Below are 12,769 nucleotides of genomic sequence, written 5' to 3'. Positions count from 1 at the left end.
CCTTTGGATGGAGAACCTGACGCCCCTCCCTTGAGAGCAGATCGTCTCGGTAGGGAAGACGATGTGGAGGGCAGATGGACAAATTGAGAAGGTCCGGGTACCACGTCCTCCGGTCCATGCCGGAGCAATGAGAATCATCCGGGAACCGAACCTCCGTAACCTCCACAGCACTTGCGGGATGACGGGGACTCAAGGAAACGCGTACAGCAGTGGGAAGGACCACTCCACCACGAACGCGTCTCCCAAGGCTCCTCTTGGAGGAAATTCCCGCAAGCAGAACCTTTCGCACTTCCGGTTGACACTGGAGGCGAAGAGATCCACTTGAGGGGTCCTCCAAATGGCAAAGATCTCCAGGAGAATCTTCTGAGCCAACTCCCACTCGTGAGAGATCGTGCTCTGCCTGCTCAGAGCGTCCGCCTTCTCGTTTACGTCTCAGGTCAGATGAACTGCCGAGATCGGAATTTCGTGCTGGTTGGCCCAGAACCAGAGCTGCATCGCCTCCCTGCACAGAGGAAGTGACCCTGCCCCCCCCTTTTTGTTGAGGTAGTGCATGGCCACTGTGTTGTCCATCAGAATCAGGACATTCTTCCCTCGCACAGTCGGCAGAAAAGCCTTCAGGGCAAGCCTGACGGCCCTCAGCTCCAACAGATTGATATGGAGTCTGGACTCTGACAGAGACCAACGACCGCTGACTGTCAGCTCGTTGGCATGAACTCCCCATCCCATGAGGGATGCGTCCGTCACGATCGTCACCTCTGGCCAGGGCAGCCAAAAAGGAGCCCCCCTCAGAGTGCCTTCGACGGCCCACCACAGAAGGTCCTGGGCGACCGAGGGTGGCACCTGAACGGGGTCCAACAACCTGCCGGAGGACTGGGACCATTGAAGCTTGAGGGCCCATTGCAGAGATCTCATCCGTAACCTGGCCTCTGGCACCAGAAGAAAGCAGGACGCTATGAGGCCGAGCAAACTCAAGAACTCAAACGCTGGGAGAGTCTGGGCATGTTGAAACTTGTGCACCATCTGCTGAATGTTGGCAGGCCTCACCTGGGGAGGAAAAAACAGCCCCAGGGACGTGTTGAGCACTGCTCCGATGTACTGGAGCCGCTGAGTTGGCATCAAGTGGGACTTCTTTAAGTTGAGGGAGAAGCCCAGCTTGTGAAGGGAGTGGCAGGTGACAGACAGATGGTCCAGGACTTGCTCGGGAGAGCGTGCCCTGATCAACCAATCGTCCAGGTAGAGGTAGACGTGAATCCCCCCTTTCCTGAGAGGCACTGCCACCACCACCATGAGCTTGGTGAAAACTCTTGGGGCGGAGGTCAATCCGACGGCAGGACCCGAAACTGAAAGTGCGAGTCGCCAACCGCGAACCTCAGTTACTTCTTGTGCTTGGGATGGATCGGCACATGAAAATAAGCGTACTTGAGGTCTATAGACACCAACCAGTCCTGACGTTCAAGGGCCTGGAGGACTTGAGAAAGAGTAACCATCTTCAACATGTCCTTCCTGAGGAGCTTGTTCAAACCGTGCAAGTCCATGATGGGTCTCAGTCCCCCGTCTTTCGTTGAAATAAAAAAATAAGGGGAATACCATCCCTTGTTCCTCTCCGCTACAGGCACCAGTTCTATGATGCCTTTCTCCAGCAGGGATTTGATTTCCTGCGCAAGGAGCGGATCCGGACTCTTCAAAGAAAGATTCCCTGGTGGATTGTCGTGAGGCCTCTGCCGGAAAGGAAGACAGTAGCCGTGGGCTACAATCTCTGGAACCCACACATCTGAAGTAATGGCACGCCACTCTACAAGATGCTGCGCCAGCCTTCCCCCCAACCGGCAAAGCATGGGCCTCATGACTGAGCTGAAGCGGCTGCGGCAGTGCCTGAGGGCAAAGAGGCAACTGCTCGTGCGGCCTTGGCACCTCGAGTACCTTGTTTTCCACCTCTGGCACTCCTACGGTTGCCCCTTTGACTAGCAGCTCCTCTCGATTTACTAAAGGACGAGTAATATCGAAAGGAACCTCCCCTCCATTGCTGTCTCCTAGGACGAAAAGGCGGAGTTGGCGGACTGCAGCGCCCAACGACTTGGCTGCAGCTTTGGAAGTCTGCAACCTCTCAAGACTCTCGTCAGCCTTGCTGCCAAAAAGATGTTCACCACCAAAGGGCATGTTGAGGAGGCGGGCCTGCACATCAGGAGCAAAACCGGACTTCCGCAACCACGCAAACCTGCGTATTACGGTGCTCGCCGCCATGGACCGGCTGACTCAATCAACCATGTCCAGACCGACTGAACGGATTCACATATGGCGTCTTCTGGGCAACGGGACTGCCTCCCGAGGCATCAGTAGCGTACAGGCTCTTCCAGGCACCGGTCGTGGCAATGTGGACCTCTGCATTTCTCGAAGAATTTCCTCTGGGCTTGTTTTGGGGGTTGTGGGGCGCCCAATGGTCTATTCAGGAGCGAGTCTCGTAGTTCCCAGGTCTTGGCCAATGGCCGGTCTCTCTTCCCTCTCCATGCCTGGTGTCATCCCTTTCTGCTTCACGGCACTTCTCTGGAGGATGGTTCTCTTTTACCTGGTTTCCCTCGTCTATTTTGGATCTCCTTGTTCCAATGAGATACTGCGGAAGACCAGACCGCTCACCATAGTTCATTTGAGTAATCTTCCTATTCCTAACCATCTTCTTCCCAGTACCTATGTACATGGTGTATGGAAGGCAAGTTTGATTTTCCTGAACCTTACTCATGTCTATTGTGTTAGTTGGACTGACCTTCTGGCTTTAGCAGATACATAGAGAGTGACCCACAGGCTGTATACCTCGTTCTCTGGGGACAGTCATCCCCAATTCCATATGGGGCTAACTCTCCCATGAGATCCGCCCTCTGTGTACCACCCCCCAGGCGGATTATTGTACTATGGACGCACCACGATGGCCCCATGGGAAAGGTCTCCCTTTAGGGGAGAAGGAACGACATCCGAAGATTCGTCCCAGTATGCACATAACATCCATCTACGCCCCAGAGTTTGCCCTGTGGGGTATCCAAGTCTACGCCTGACACGCCAATTTGTGGGCTCAATTGGGCATAACATGTGCCCGGGTGGTTCTTTTGTTATAGGAGACAATTTGTAGGCAAGCTGGGCGTGCATTTCGGTTCCCTTTTCCAATATCACTGTATAAGGGAGGCCTTTTGTGCCTTGGTTCCTGACTTCCCTTCTGAGCTCAAGTCCTCTCCACTGTTGAAATACACGGTATTATCTGTAGGCTGCAAACACATAGTCGCAATGCTCTATAAGATTGCACAAGAACTAATCTCTGCAACACCCCATATTAAGTTTGAATGGGAAAAAGGCTTGGGGGTAGCATTAGGCAAGGTCGCATGGAAAAGGTTATGTTCCTATACTCACAAAGTGTCCTTGAATGCCAGATATAAATGGATTAATTTCGCTAATATATCACTGCAGCTAGACAGGCTAAATTTGGCCCATCCAATAGTGGAGCATGCACAAAGTGTAGTAAAGATTATGCAGACTTCCTCCACTGAATGTGGTCCTGCCCGCGAATACAAACATTTTCATTCGAAACCCTTGTTGCAATAAATAGGGCGCTGGGCCAGACTATCCTGCTCGAGTCGCAATGATATGCTACCACCTACTTCCCTTCATACTGTGCTGTTCTATCAACATAACTTTCTTACACTTTATGTTTCTACTACAATTCATGCTCTATGTAAAGACCTGGGCTGACCGTGCTATGTCAAGCACCCATTAATGTACATTCACTGATATAAAATAACTAATTAATTTTCTTCAAAGCACTAAACTGAAAAAATTGAGGGACGAGCAATCTCACCTGCATGGCTGAGGAGGGTATCAAGTTCTTCTTTGGCCACAACCATTCTTAACCGGTCACTGCTATCTATCACAAAGATGATGGCCTGGCCTTCTCTGCAAAACAAAAAGCAAATTTAAGAGCTACAGACTACTTTACTTATTGTAAATAAGCCCTGCTTTCAAAATGAAAGGTGTGCTGGAAACAGTTGTCTTCAAGTATATATACAAACTATACTAATTTGTCGGAGAATAAACTATTAGTTACCTTGATGTAAACCACTGTATTCCTGCAAGCCTCAAATTCTTCCCCATTGTCAACCGCTGTGAAACAGGCACCACATAGTTACTGTACTGGAGGTTCTAAGAAGTGTAAAATTCAAAGCTGCAGTTATGCAGTACTGTGCTTACAGGTACCTTTGTATAGCTGCACCACTAATGCCCACAGCTATCCACCCTCCAGGTTTTCTTACTTGCCTGAACAGTAACAGATTGTCAGCAGATGTTGACTGGAGAAGCTGGGCTAGCTATGGTAAAAAAAAGGTTCTAGTGATAAGAGGGCCCGTGTAAACATACTCAGTTACTCTTTAGTGTTCTTAAGTCTGACTCCCTTGTTATGTTATGTTATTGAAACTTATAAAGCGCATGTAGGCCCAAGGGCAACTTGGCGCTGGAAATACACAGAAGGCTAGCTACCAAACTGGCATTCAAAAAGAAGAGTTTTCAACATCTGTCTAAATTCCAAGTAATTTTGGGTGCGTAGTTACGTAGGAGACAACCCATTCCATGGTTTGGCAGCATAGATCCAAAAAGCACGGTCACCTACTCTAGCAAGGTGTAACCACAGAACTACAACTAAGCACGCATCTCTAGAGCGAAGTACCCAATTGGAAATATAGGGGGCAAACATATAGCACAGATATTCTGCCCCTTGTTGGTAGTAGACCCGTTGAACCAGTCATAGGGCCTTAAGCCCCACTTGTCTCTGCACCTGAAGCCATTGAAGAGATCGCAACATCCGGGAGATATGAATCTTGCAGTCCCAACTCTTATTAAGAGATAATCAAATTAATTGAAATGTGAGGATCAGACAGCATTAGAATATAGTAAGCTTGAAGCAAAGCACCCCTGCCCCGCAAAACACAGCATCATCTCTAAAGGTTAAATCCTACGAGTAATTTGTAAATGGGGTGCATGAGTGTCACAAACAAGGGCACACTAGGCATTTCATTTTTTTGGAACATGCCTTTGAAAATCCCCTGCTGCTGCCTTGCCTTGGTAAAATGGTAGCCAATCCCTTTTTTTTTTAAACTTCTTTTTTATTCGTTTTCAGGAAAAAGAGGAAAATCAGCAAGCATATATGAACACAAAGAGCAACATCAACACATCGATTATAGAACTAAACCCTCCCCTCCTTAATCCCCCCCAGTGATACAGCACCTAAAAAGCCTCATCCCATTCCCTTCTCCCCCTAACCCTTGTTTAACTGTGCAAGTCCAATAGTTTAAGTCTCTGCGGACACCATTGTGCTCTAAAGTCTCCTCTTAGGAATTCCACGGTCTCCCCCCAGTCCGCGTAGAAAGACCCCAGTTTGTTTTCCGCAGCATAAGAGGCCCACTCCAGCGAGACTATATCCCAGAGCTTTCTGAGCCACTCCTGTTCAGTCGGGATCACGGGCCCCTTCCACTTTTGTGCGATGAGGGATAAGGCCACCAAGGTGAATATCGCCGATGCTTTGCTGCAGCCGCGTCCTGCCTCATCCGCCCCCACCCCGTCCCCTATCCCACTCCTCCCCAGCAATATCTCTCGCGGGTTTCGGAGGGCTCCTCCTCCCAAAGCCTGAGCGGACGCCTTCCTAAGATCGTCCCAGAATGGCTGGATAACGGGGCAATCCCACCAGATATGTGAGGCCGTGCCATCCTCACCGCACCCTCTCCAGCATTCCCCCGAAGCGGCAGGGTTCATTGCATGCAGACGGGCAGGAGTATAATGCCATCCCACCAAGCATTTGTACCACACCTCCCGAACCTGAATTGCCTTCGTAAGCTTAGGGATCCGCGCCCATAATCTCTCCCAATCGGCTTGCTCCAGGCGTACCCCTGAGATCTTCTCCCAATTTGCCATGTAGGCCCAGTTGGTGCCCGGTTTACCTCTCTCGAGATGTTTGTATAGATCGGAGATCAGCCCCTTTGTGCCCTCATGGGTTGTTAGGAATCTTTCAAAGTGGGTTAGATCTCTAGTCGCCGCTTGCCTTATAGTCGGAGACATAACCCAGTGCCTAATTTGAAAATACCGATGTCGCTCTCTTTCCCCCAAGCCAAACTCTTTTTTACATTCCACAAATGTTTTCACCCTCTTCCCGGTAAACATGTCCCTCAAGGTCCTACACCCCCCCTCCTCCCAAGCCAAGAAATCTCCCCTCTCCAACCCAGGAGTAAAGTCCCCATTTCGGAAGATAGGGGTAAATGGCGAGGGAAAAGTTGTGAACCCCCATCTTAACACCCACCGATCCCAGCACTCAGCTACACTTTTCGTGATGTCGGTCAGATAAATATGGGCGGGTCGTAACCGTCGCGGGAGCCAGAGGACCTCCCCCAAGTGGTGCCCAGCCACCGCCCTGTCCATCCTCACCCAATGTTTCAGGTACTCGATCGAAAACCATTCTCTAAGTATTCTGAGCTGAGCCGCATCGTGATAGCGGCGGAAGTCAGGGAAGGCCAAGCCTCCTCTATCTCTAGAGGCAGTGAGCAGCTGCCTAGACACACGAGATCTCCTCCCCGCCCAGACAAAGTCTCTGACCATACTATCCAATCTCCTGAAGAAGTTATCCAGCACTCTCAAGGGACTGGCCTGGAAAAGGTAGAGCACCCGAGGTAGTATCACCATCCTGAGTACCGCCCCCCTGCCCAGCCAGGAGACTGGAAGGGCCCCCCACCTCCGTAAATCTTTCTGGATCGCTGGGAGAATCGGTTCATAATTTGCTCCATACCAACCCGCTAATGAGGGGGTGATCCTTACTCCCAAATACCGCAGCCCAGAGGGGCTCCACTTGAAAGGGGACAGATCTCTGACCGCCCTCGCCTCCCCTTCCCACAGGGAGAGATTCATCAGTTCCGATTTCTGAAAGTTAACCCGCAGGCCTGATATCCCGCCAAAGGAGGTTAACAAAGCTATGCAAGCTGGGAGGCACTCTCTCGGATTAGTAAGTGTGAGCAGCATATCATCGGCGAAGGCCGCTACTTTGTGTTGCACTCCACCGAATGGGATCCCCTTGATCTCCGTTGACTGGCGGATAGCCAATAGGAGGGGTTCTAGATATATGGCAAATAGCAATGGGGAGAGGGGACATCCCTGTTTCGTCCCCCTCTGGAGCCTAAAAAGGGTCTGGACACCTCTCCGTTGATCAATATGCGTGATGTGGGATTTTTATAATTAGCGGCAACCAAGTCAATGAAGCCCTCCCGAGCCCCATCTTCTCCATAACACGGAATAAGAAGGACCACTCAACCCGGTCAAACGCCTTCTCGGCGTCCAGCGCCAAGAGGATCGCCGGGGTTTTCGTCTTACGGGATTTCTCAACCAGGTGAGCCACCCTCCTAATGTTATCCGCTGTTTGTCGACCCACAACAAAACCCGATTGATCCTGGTGGATCAGAGGTGGAAGATGTTTTTCCAGACGCCGAGCCAGAATCTTAGTAAAGACTTTGGCTTTGGTGTTGATAAGGGCAATAGGGCGATAAGAAGTACAGTCCTCCGGGTCTTTCCCTGCCTTATGGATAAGGGTGATCTTAGCCTCCTCCATCGTCTGGGAAATTCCGCCCTCTGAGCTAAACAAATTAAAAAGCTGCGTCAACTGTGGGACCGAAAGGTGGGAGAACGTCTTATAGAAGGAGGCCGGATAGCCATCGGGGCCCGGCGCCTTATTACGGGGCAGAGCAGCAATAATTGCTCTCACCTCGTCCTCCAGAATGGGGCGGCCCAGTTCCTCTGCCACTTCCCTAGAGACCTGCGGAATTGGTAAATTCTCCAAGAAATCTTCCTGTAAGTGAGGGGAGGGGCTCTCTGAGGAATACAGGGCCTCATAGAATTCCACAAATCTCTCCCTTATTTCGCCAGCCCGGGTCAAACGCCTACCACCCTGGTCTTTAAGTGCGGTAATTTTCCTGCTCTCCTTTTGCCCCCGCAGAAGACGAGCTAGCATGGAACCTGCTTTGTTGGCCTTGGCGTAAAAGGTTTGCCTCATTTTGACCAGAGCCTCTTCGGCCTTCTTATTTCTCAAAATCCCCAGTTGGCCCTCTGCCAGCCTATATGCCCTAAAGGCCCTCCTCGTGGGGGCATTTCGGAGTTGGACTCTGGTGGCCTCCACCTCTCCCTCGGGCTGGGCCTCCAAACCTCTCATCCACCTATTCCTCTCCGCCTTATGGGCGATGAGGTCCCCCCTAAGGGTCGCCTTAAAGGCGTCCCATCTGGTGCCCAGACTCGTGTCGGAGGTCGCGTTATTCCCAAAAAATCCCTGGATCTTGTCCTCCAGCTCCTTACAAATCACGGGGTCCCTCAAAAGCTCTCACGGGAATCTCCAACCCCACACCCCTGGTCTATGTCTCCCCAGCCTCAGGACCATTTCCACAATTCTGTGATCGGCCACACCCAGGGGGCCCACCTCCACCGCCTCCACCGCTCCCACCAGACTAGCAGATACCCAGATGTAGTCAATCCGTAACTGTGTCCGGTGGACATCGGAGAGGAATGTGAAACCCTCCTCGCTCCCCCCCAGAGACCACCAAACATCGCAAAGGCCAGCCCCTGCCCATCTCTCCCTCAGCTGCGGAGACGCCACTGAACCTCCCCCCCTCACCTCCTCTGGAGCAGTCTCCCACCCTGTCCCAGGCAAGATTAAAGTCCCCCATAAGAACCACTTGGCCCCTAGCAAAATTCTCGATGGTGTTTAGGACGTCCCGCAAGAACTGGTCTTGGCCCACATTTGGCGCATATATTGACCCAATAGTGTAGCTCGAGCCCATTATGGTCCCCCTTACCACCACGTATCTCCCATTGGAATCCCGCAGAACCTCCTGCAGCTGAAAATCCGTACCCCTTCCAAAGGCGAGGGCCACACCCCCCCTCTTCGTGGGGCCCGACGCAAAATAGATCAGGGGATAACCCTTGAGTCGCAACCGGGCTTGATCTCGCTTCCTCAAATGGGTCTCCTGCAGGGCCAACACATCCGGCTTGTGGGATCTAACGAAATGCTCCAGCTTTGTACGTTTGAGGGGGGAATTGAGTCCCCTCACATTATGTGTTTGCCACTTGAAAGTGTCAACTGGGTATATCGGGCCATCAGCAGCCTACATTCCGGGGTATCAATAGACCGCCCCGTCAGAGTTCCCCTCCTACTACCCGACCCTGGGCCTCCCCTCCAGCCCCACACCTCCCCACAGGACGGCTCTCTAACTGCCGGGCTCTTAGGGTGACGCATCCTCGACATGTGCTGTAACCACCCACCCCCCCCCCGCTCCCCCCTGTCCCATCCCCCCTCCCCTATCCCACACCAGGCACCCCTCACCTGCCCGCTCCCCTGCCCTCCGAACCCCAAATTGGAAGGCATCCCACATTCCCCCACCCCCATTCTCCGGACTCTTTCGTCCTTGCATGATCCAAGAAGTGTAACCCCGCCCCCTCCCCGAATCCGTTGATAGCCCATTTTTCCACCACCCCCCTTTTAAGATTCGATTCAAACCGTATCAGCAGGAAACCCCCCGGTCCGAAGACCGACCCTCATCTCCTCCCTGGGCGGACTTCTCTCTCCCCTCCTGTGGACGCTTCCGTGTCGTCGTCTTCTTTGCGTCAGAGCCCACCGTAGACCATACCCACGGTCTGGCTCCGTCTCCTGGAGCAGACCGGACACTTCCAGTTTCCCCCTCCAAGTCCCCAAGGTCCAGGTGGATAATGTTCGCCGCCTCCTGTACACTGGTGGCCCTTCTTTGGGCGCCCTCCCATTCAAACACCAGCCCAAACGGGAAGGTCCACTTATATTTGACACTCTTCCTTGAGAGAACTCTAAGAACCGGGCGCATTGCCCTTCTTTTCACCAATGTACTGTTAGCCAAATCTTGAAACAGAGAGATCTCCTGGCCCTTGTATTTGCAATGGTTCGCGAAGCCTTGCCGCCCGTAGAACTGCCTCTTTTTGTGCGTACCGTGCAAACGCAGCCAAAACGTCTTGTGGCTTGGAACCAGGGCTGCGGAGAGGCCGGCCCACCCTATGCACCCTGTCAAGCTCTATAGCCTTGGGGTCTTCTCCTCCCAACAGGTCCATAAAGATTCTCTGCAATATTCCCTTCAAGTCCCTGTCCGTTACAGACTCAGGAAGGAGTTTCACTCCTATATTGACCCGTCTCGACCTGTTTTCCAAGTCCTCCAGTTGGGTTTCCAAATTGCGGGTCGCTAGGTCCAGACGATCGATCGCTTCTCCGATGGCCGTGCCATCTCTTTCCAATTCCTGCAGGCCCCTTTCCAGTATGTCAGTTCTCTCACCTAACTGAGCAACCTCCTGTTTCAACTCCCCGAGGGCCATATTTAAATCCAACCTCAGCAACTGGAACTGGTCTTGGAAGGCCTTAGCAAGAGTTTCTCCTAGGGCATGCATCTCACCCTTGAGGTCCCCCCTTGTCAGGGGCTCCCGATCTTCAGCCTCTCCGGGTACCCTAGATGCCACGTGGCGCTCAATGTCTTCACCGCTGCTGCCTTTGACTTCCATTGCTGCAGACCACAAGGCGGGAAGGGTGCTCAGAGGGTCTCCCTCTCTCTGTCCGGTGTGCGGGGCCCTACCCTTGGATCTCGAGGGCATTAGGTCTCTCTTGGGGTCCCGAAAGACCCAGGAATTGGGGTAAGCAAGACAGCACCCCCCAGCACGCCCACCGCTCCTCGACCGGGCGCCGTGGGGGGGCCGCCCACCACCACCGACCCCACGGAGAGGGGCAACCACAGACCGCGATGCCAGGGAGGTCCCACCTCCCCTGTTGCTGCTTTCACACCCCTTGGGATGGGGGGGAGAGGCCCGGTCAATCAGCAGCCCCCCTGGGATCCCCCAACGCCAGCACCGGGACCGAGCCTCCACCCCGCGGATCCAATCAAGCCGGGGGGGGACCGCCTCCCGTCCTCGGCCCCCTGCCCGGGGACTTGCCCGCTCCTCACCTTGTCGTGGGGCGGGAGGCCCCCCTCCCGCTCCTCAGGGAGCCGCCACGCAACCAGTCCACCGGGGGCGCAGCTCCTGCAAGACAGCCCGTAGCCTCCCGCGTCCTCTGCTCGGGGCCCCGGCTCTCCTCCTCAGGGCGTCAGACCGCCCCCCCAACGAGCAGATGCCGCCGGGCACGTCTCCCCTCGCCGGGCCAAAGTCCTTCACCAGCGCCCCTCTCCGTATGCCGATACACCCGCCCTCAGCCTGCCTGAGCAGGTCTCTTCCGCTGCGGGCGGGACTCCGGGTCCGCGGTACCCGAGGATCAGCCTCGCCTGGCCGCCCGGGCTCCCAGAGCCGCACACCTCCTCAACTGCCGCAAAGTGTCCTCAGGGGGTGGTGGATCCCCGATGGAGGTCTCGAGGTGCGGGAGCCGCCGTCGGCACGTCTAATCGCTGCCGGCGGCCATCTTGAATCCCAGCCAATCCCTTTTAAAAGGTATTGGTAATAATACATATATGGTTGCCGTATATAATGTCGCCGGGAAAAGGTTGTGGCGACATTATATAGGTGGCCATATATATAGGGACAGGGGCAGCAGGGTTTGCGCGGGTGTCCCCCGCTCCCCATGAAAAATAAAAAAGGGTTTTGGGGTTGCAGCGGTGTCCCTGCATGTTCCATGTAATAATGTCTCCACAAAAAATGGGAATTTTTAGGCGATTTTTTTGCATGGTGATATTTTTTAGGGGACATTATTACATGGAACCCTTTTAAAGCCACAACATATAGTTAACAATGGGAAACACAACTAAAATGATCTATATTGCAGTTCAACATTTAGAGGTTTACATTTGTTTCAATCGCAGGTCACAAAGAGATCAGAATATGTTCTCTAATCTTTAGAGCTACACATTGAGAATGTAATGGCTGCCCTTCAGGGTGCACAGAGGACCCCATGCAGATAAAGGCGGTGAGAGGGGCCTTGAGTCAAGAGGACAAGGGCTAACACCAGAGGGCAAACCTTTGTCGCTACTTGTCATGATCTCTGCTTCCAAAAGGTCAGGGTTTTCCCAACTCCCTTGGAAGCAGATCCATAACCCAGGTTCCGAGTGCCAACCAGTCCCAATTGGGACCTTTTGGACCCAGTCCTGGCGCCAGTGGCACCAGGCTCATAAATATGCCCAGTCCCAGCGCTGGAAGCGCCGGGCTCATAATGCTTGGGTGGACTTACCTTCAGCAGACCATGCTGCTTACTTGCCTGCCAGTTGAGCCTCTGATCCTCTTCTGTTTGTAACTACTTTTCCTGTTGGGTGGGGCTGGAGCCACTCCCTAGATTCAGAACACTGGAACTCTTCTGGAAGGCAGGAACTCTTTTCTTACCAGGAACTCTTTTCTTACTTAGGCGTGGCTGTGGAAGGAGACACCTAAGCACTACAGGAGGCTATTTAAACCACACCCGGTGGATGAATCTTGCTTTGTGTTATTCTGCAACCTCTGCAGCAGAACGCTCATCGTGTCTTCTGCATCTGGTCCTGGGCCTAAGGAAAAAGGCTTACCATCCTGAATCCAGTCTTCAGCAACACCTATAAAAACAAGAAAGAACAGGTTAGCATTCCGGCATCTGAAAGGCAAAGGCTTACCATCCTGAATCCAGTCTTCAGCAACACCTATAAAGACAAGAAAGAACAGGTTAGCATTCCGGCATCTGAAAGGCAAAATCTTACCTACTCTTCGTGCGCTCCGGAGGTCTTCACACTGCATTCCGGCATCTGAAAGACAA

At 52.9% G+C, this 12,769-nt stretch overlaps 1 protein-coding gene across 5 annotated transcripts in view; it reads right to left on the bottom strand.

Moving 5' to 3' along the window:
- The window catches only part of ARL6 (ARF like GTPase 6), a 2,156,307-nt gene that overhangs the window by 720,018 nt on the left and 1,423,520 nt on the right, over positions 1-12,769 (bottom strand). For all 5 annotated transcript variants that reach the window (XM_069610619.1, XM_069610618.1, XM_069610620.1 and 2 more), the window contains one exon: positions 3,839-3,933. In XM_069610619.1, the coding sequence (XP_069466720.1) occupies positions 3,839-3,933 (95 nt within the window). The remainder of the gene's footprint in view (positions 1-3,838; positions 3,934-12,769) is intronic.

This window comes from Ambystoma mexicanum, chromosome 8 (genome assembly GCF_040938575.1).
Source record: "Ambystoma mexicanum isolate Mex_15411 chromosome 8, UKY_AmexF1_1, whole genome shotgun sequence".
Taxonomy (NCBI): domain Eukaryota; kingdom Metazoa; phylum Chordata; class Amphibia; order Caudata; family Ambystomatidae; genus Ambystoma; species Ambystoma mexicanum.
The sequence above is the reverse complement of the archived record's forward strand: the minus strand, read 5'-3'. Positions and strand labels throughout refer to the sequence as shown.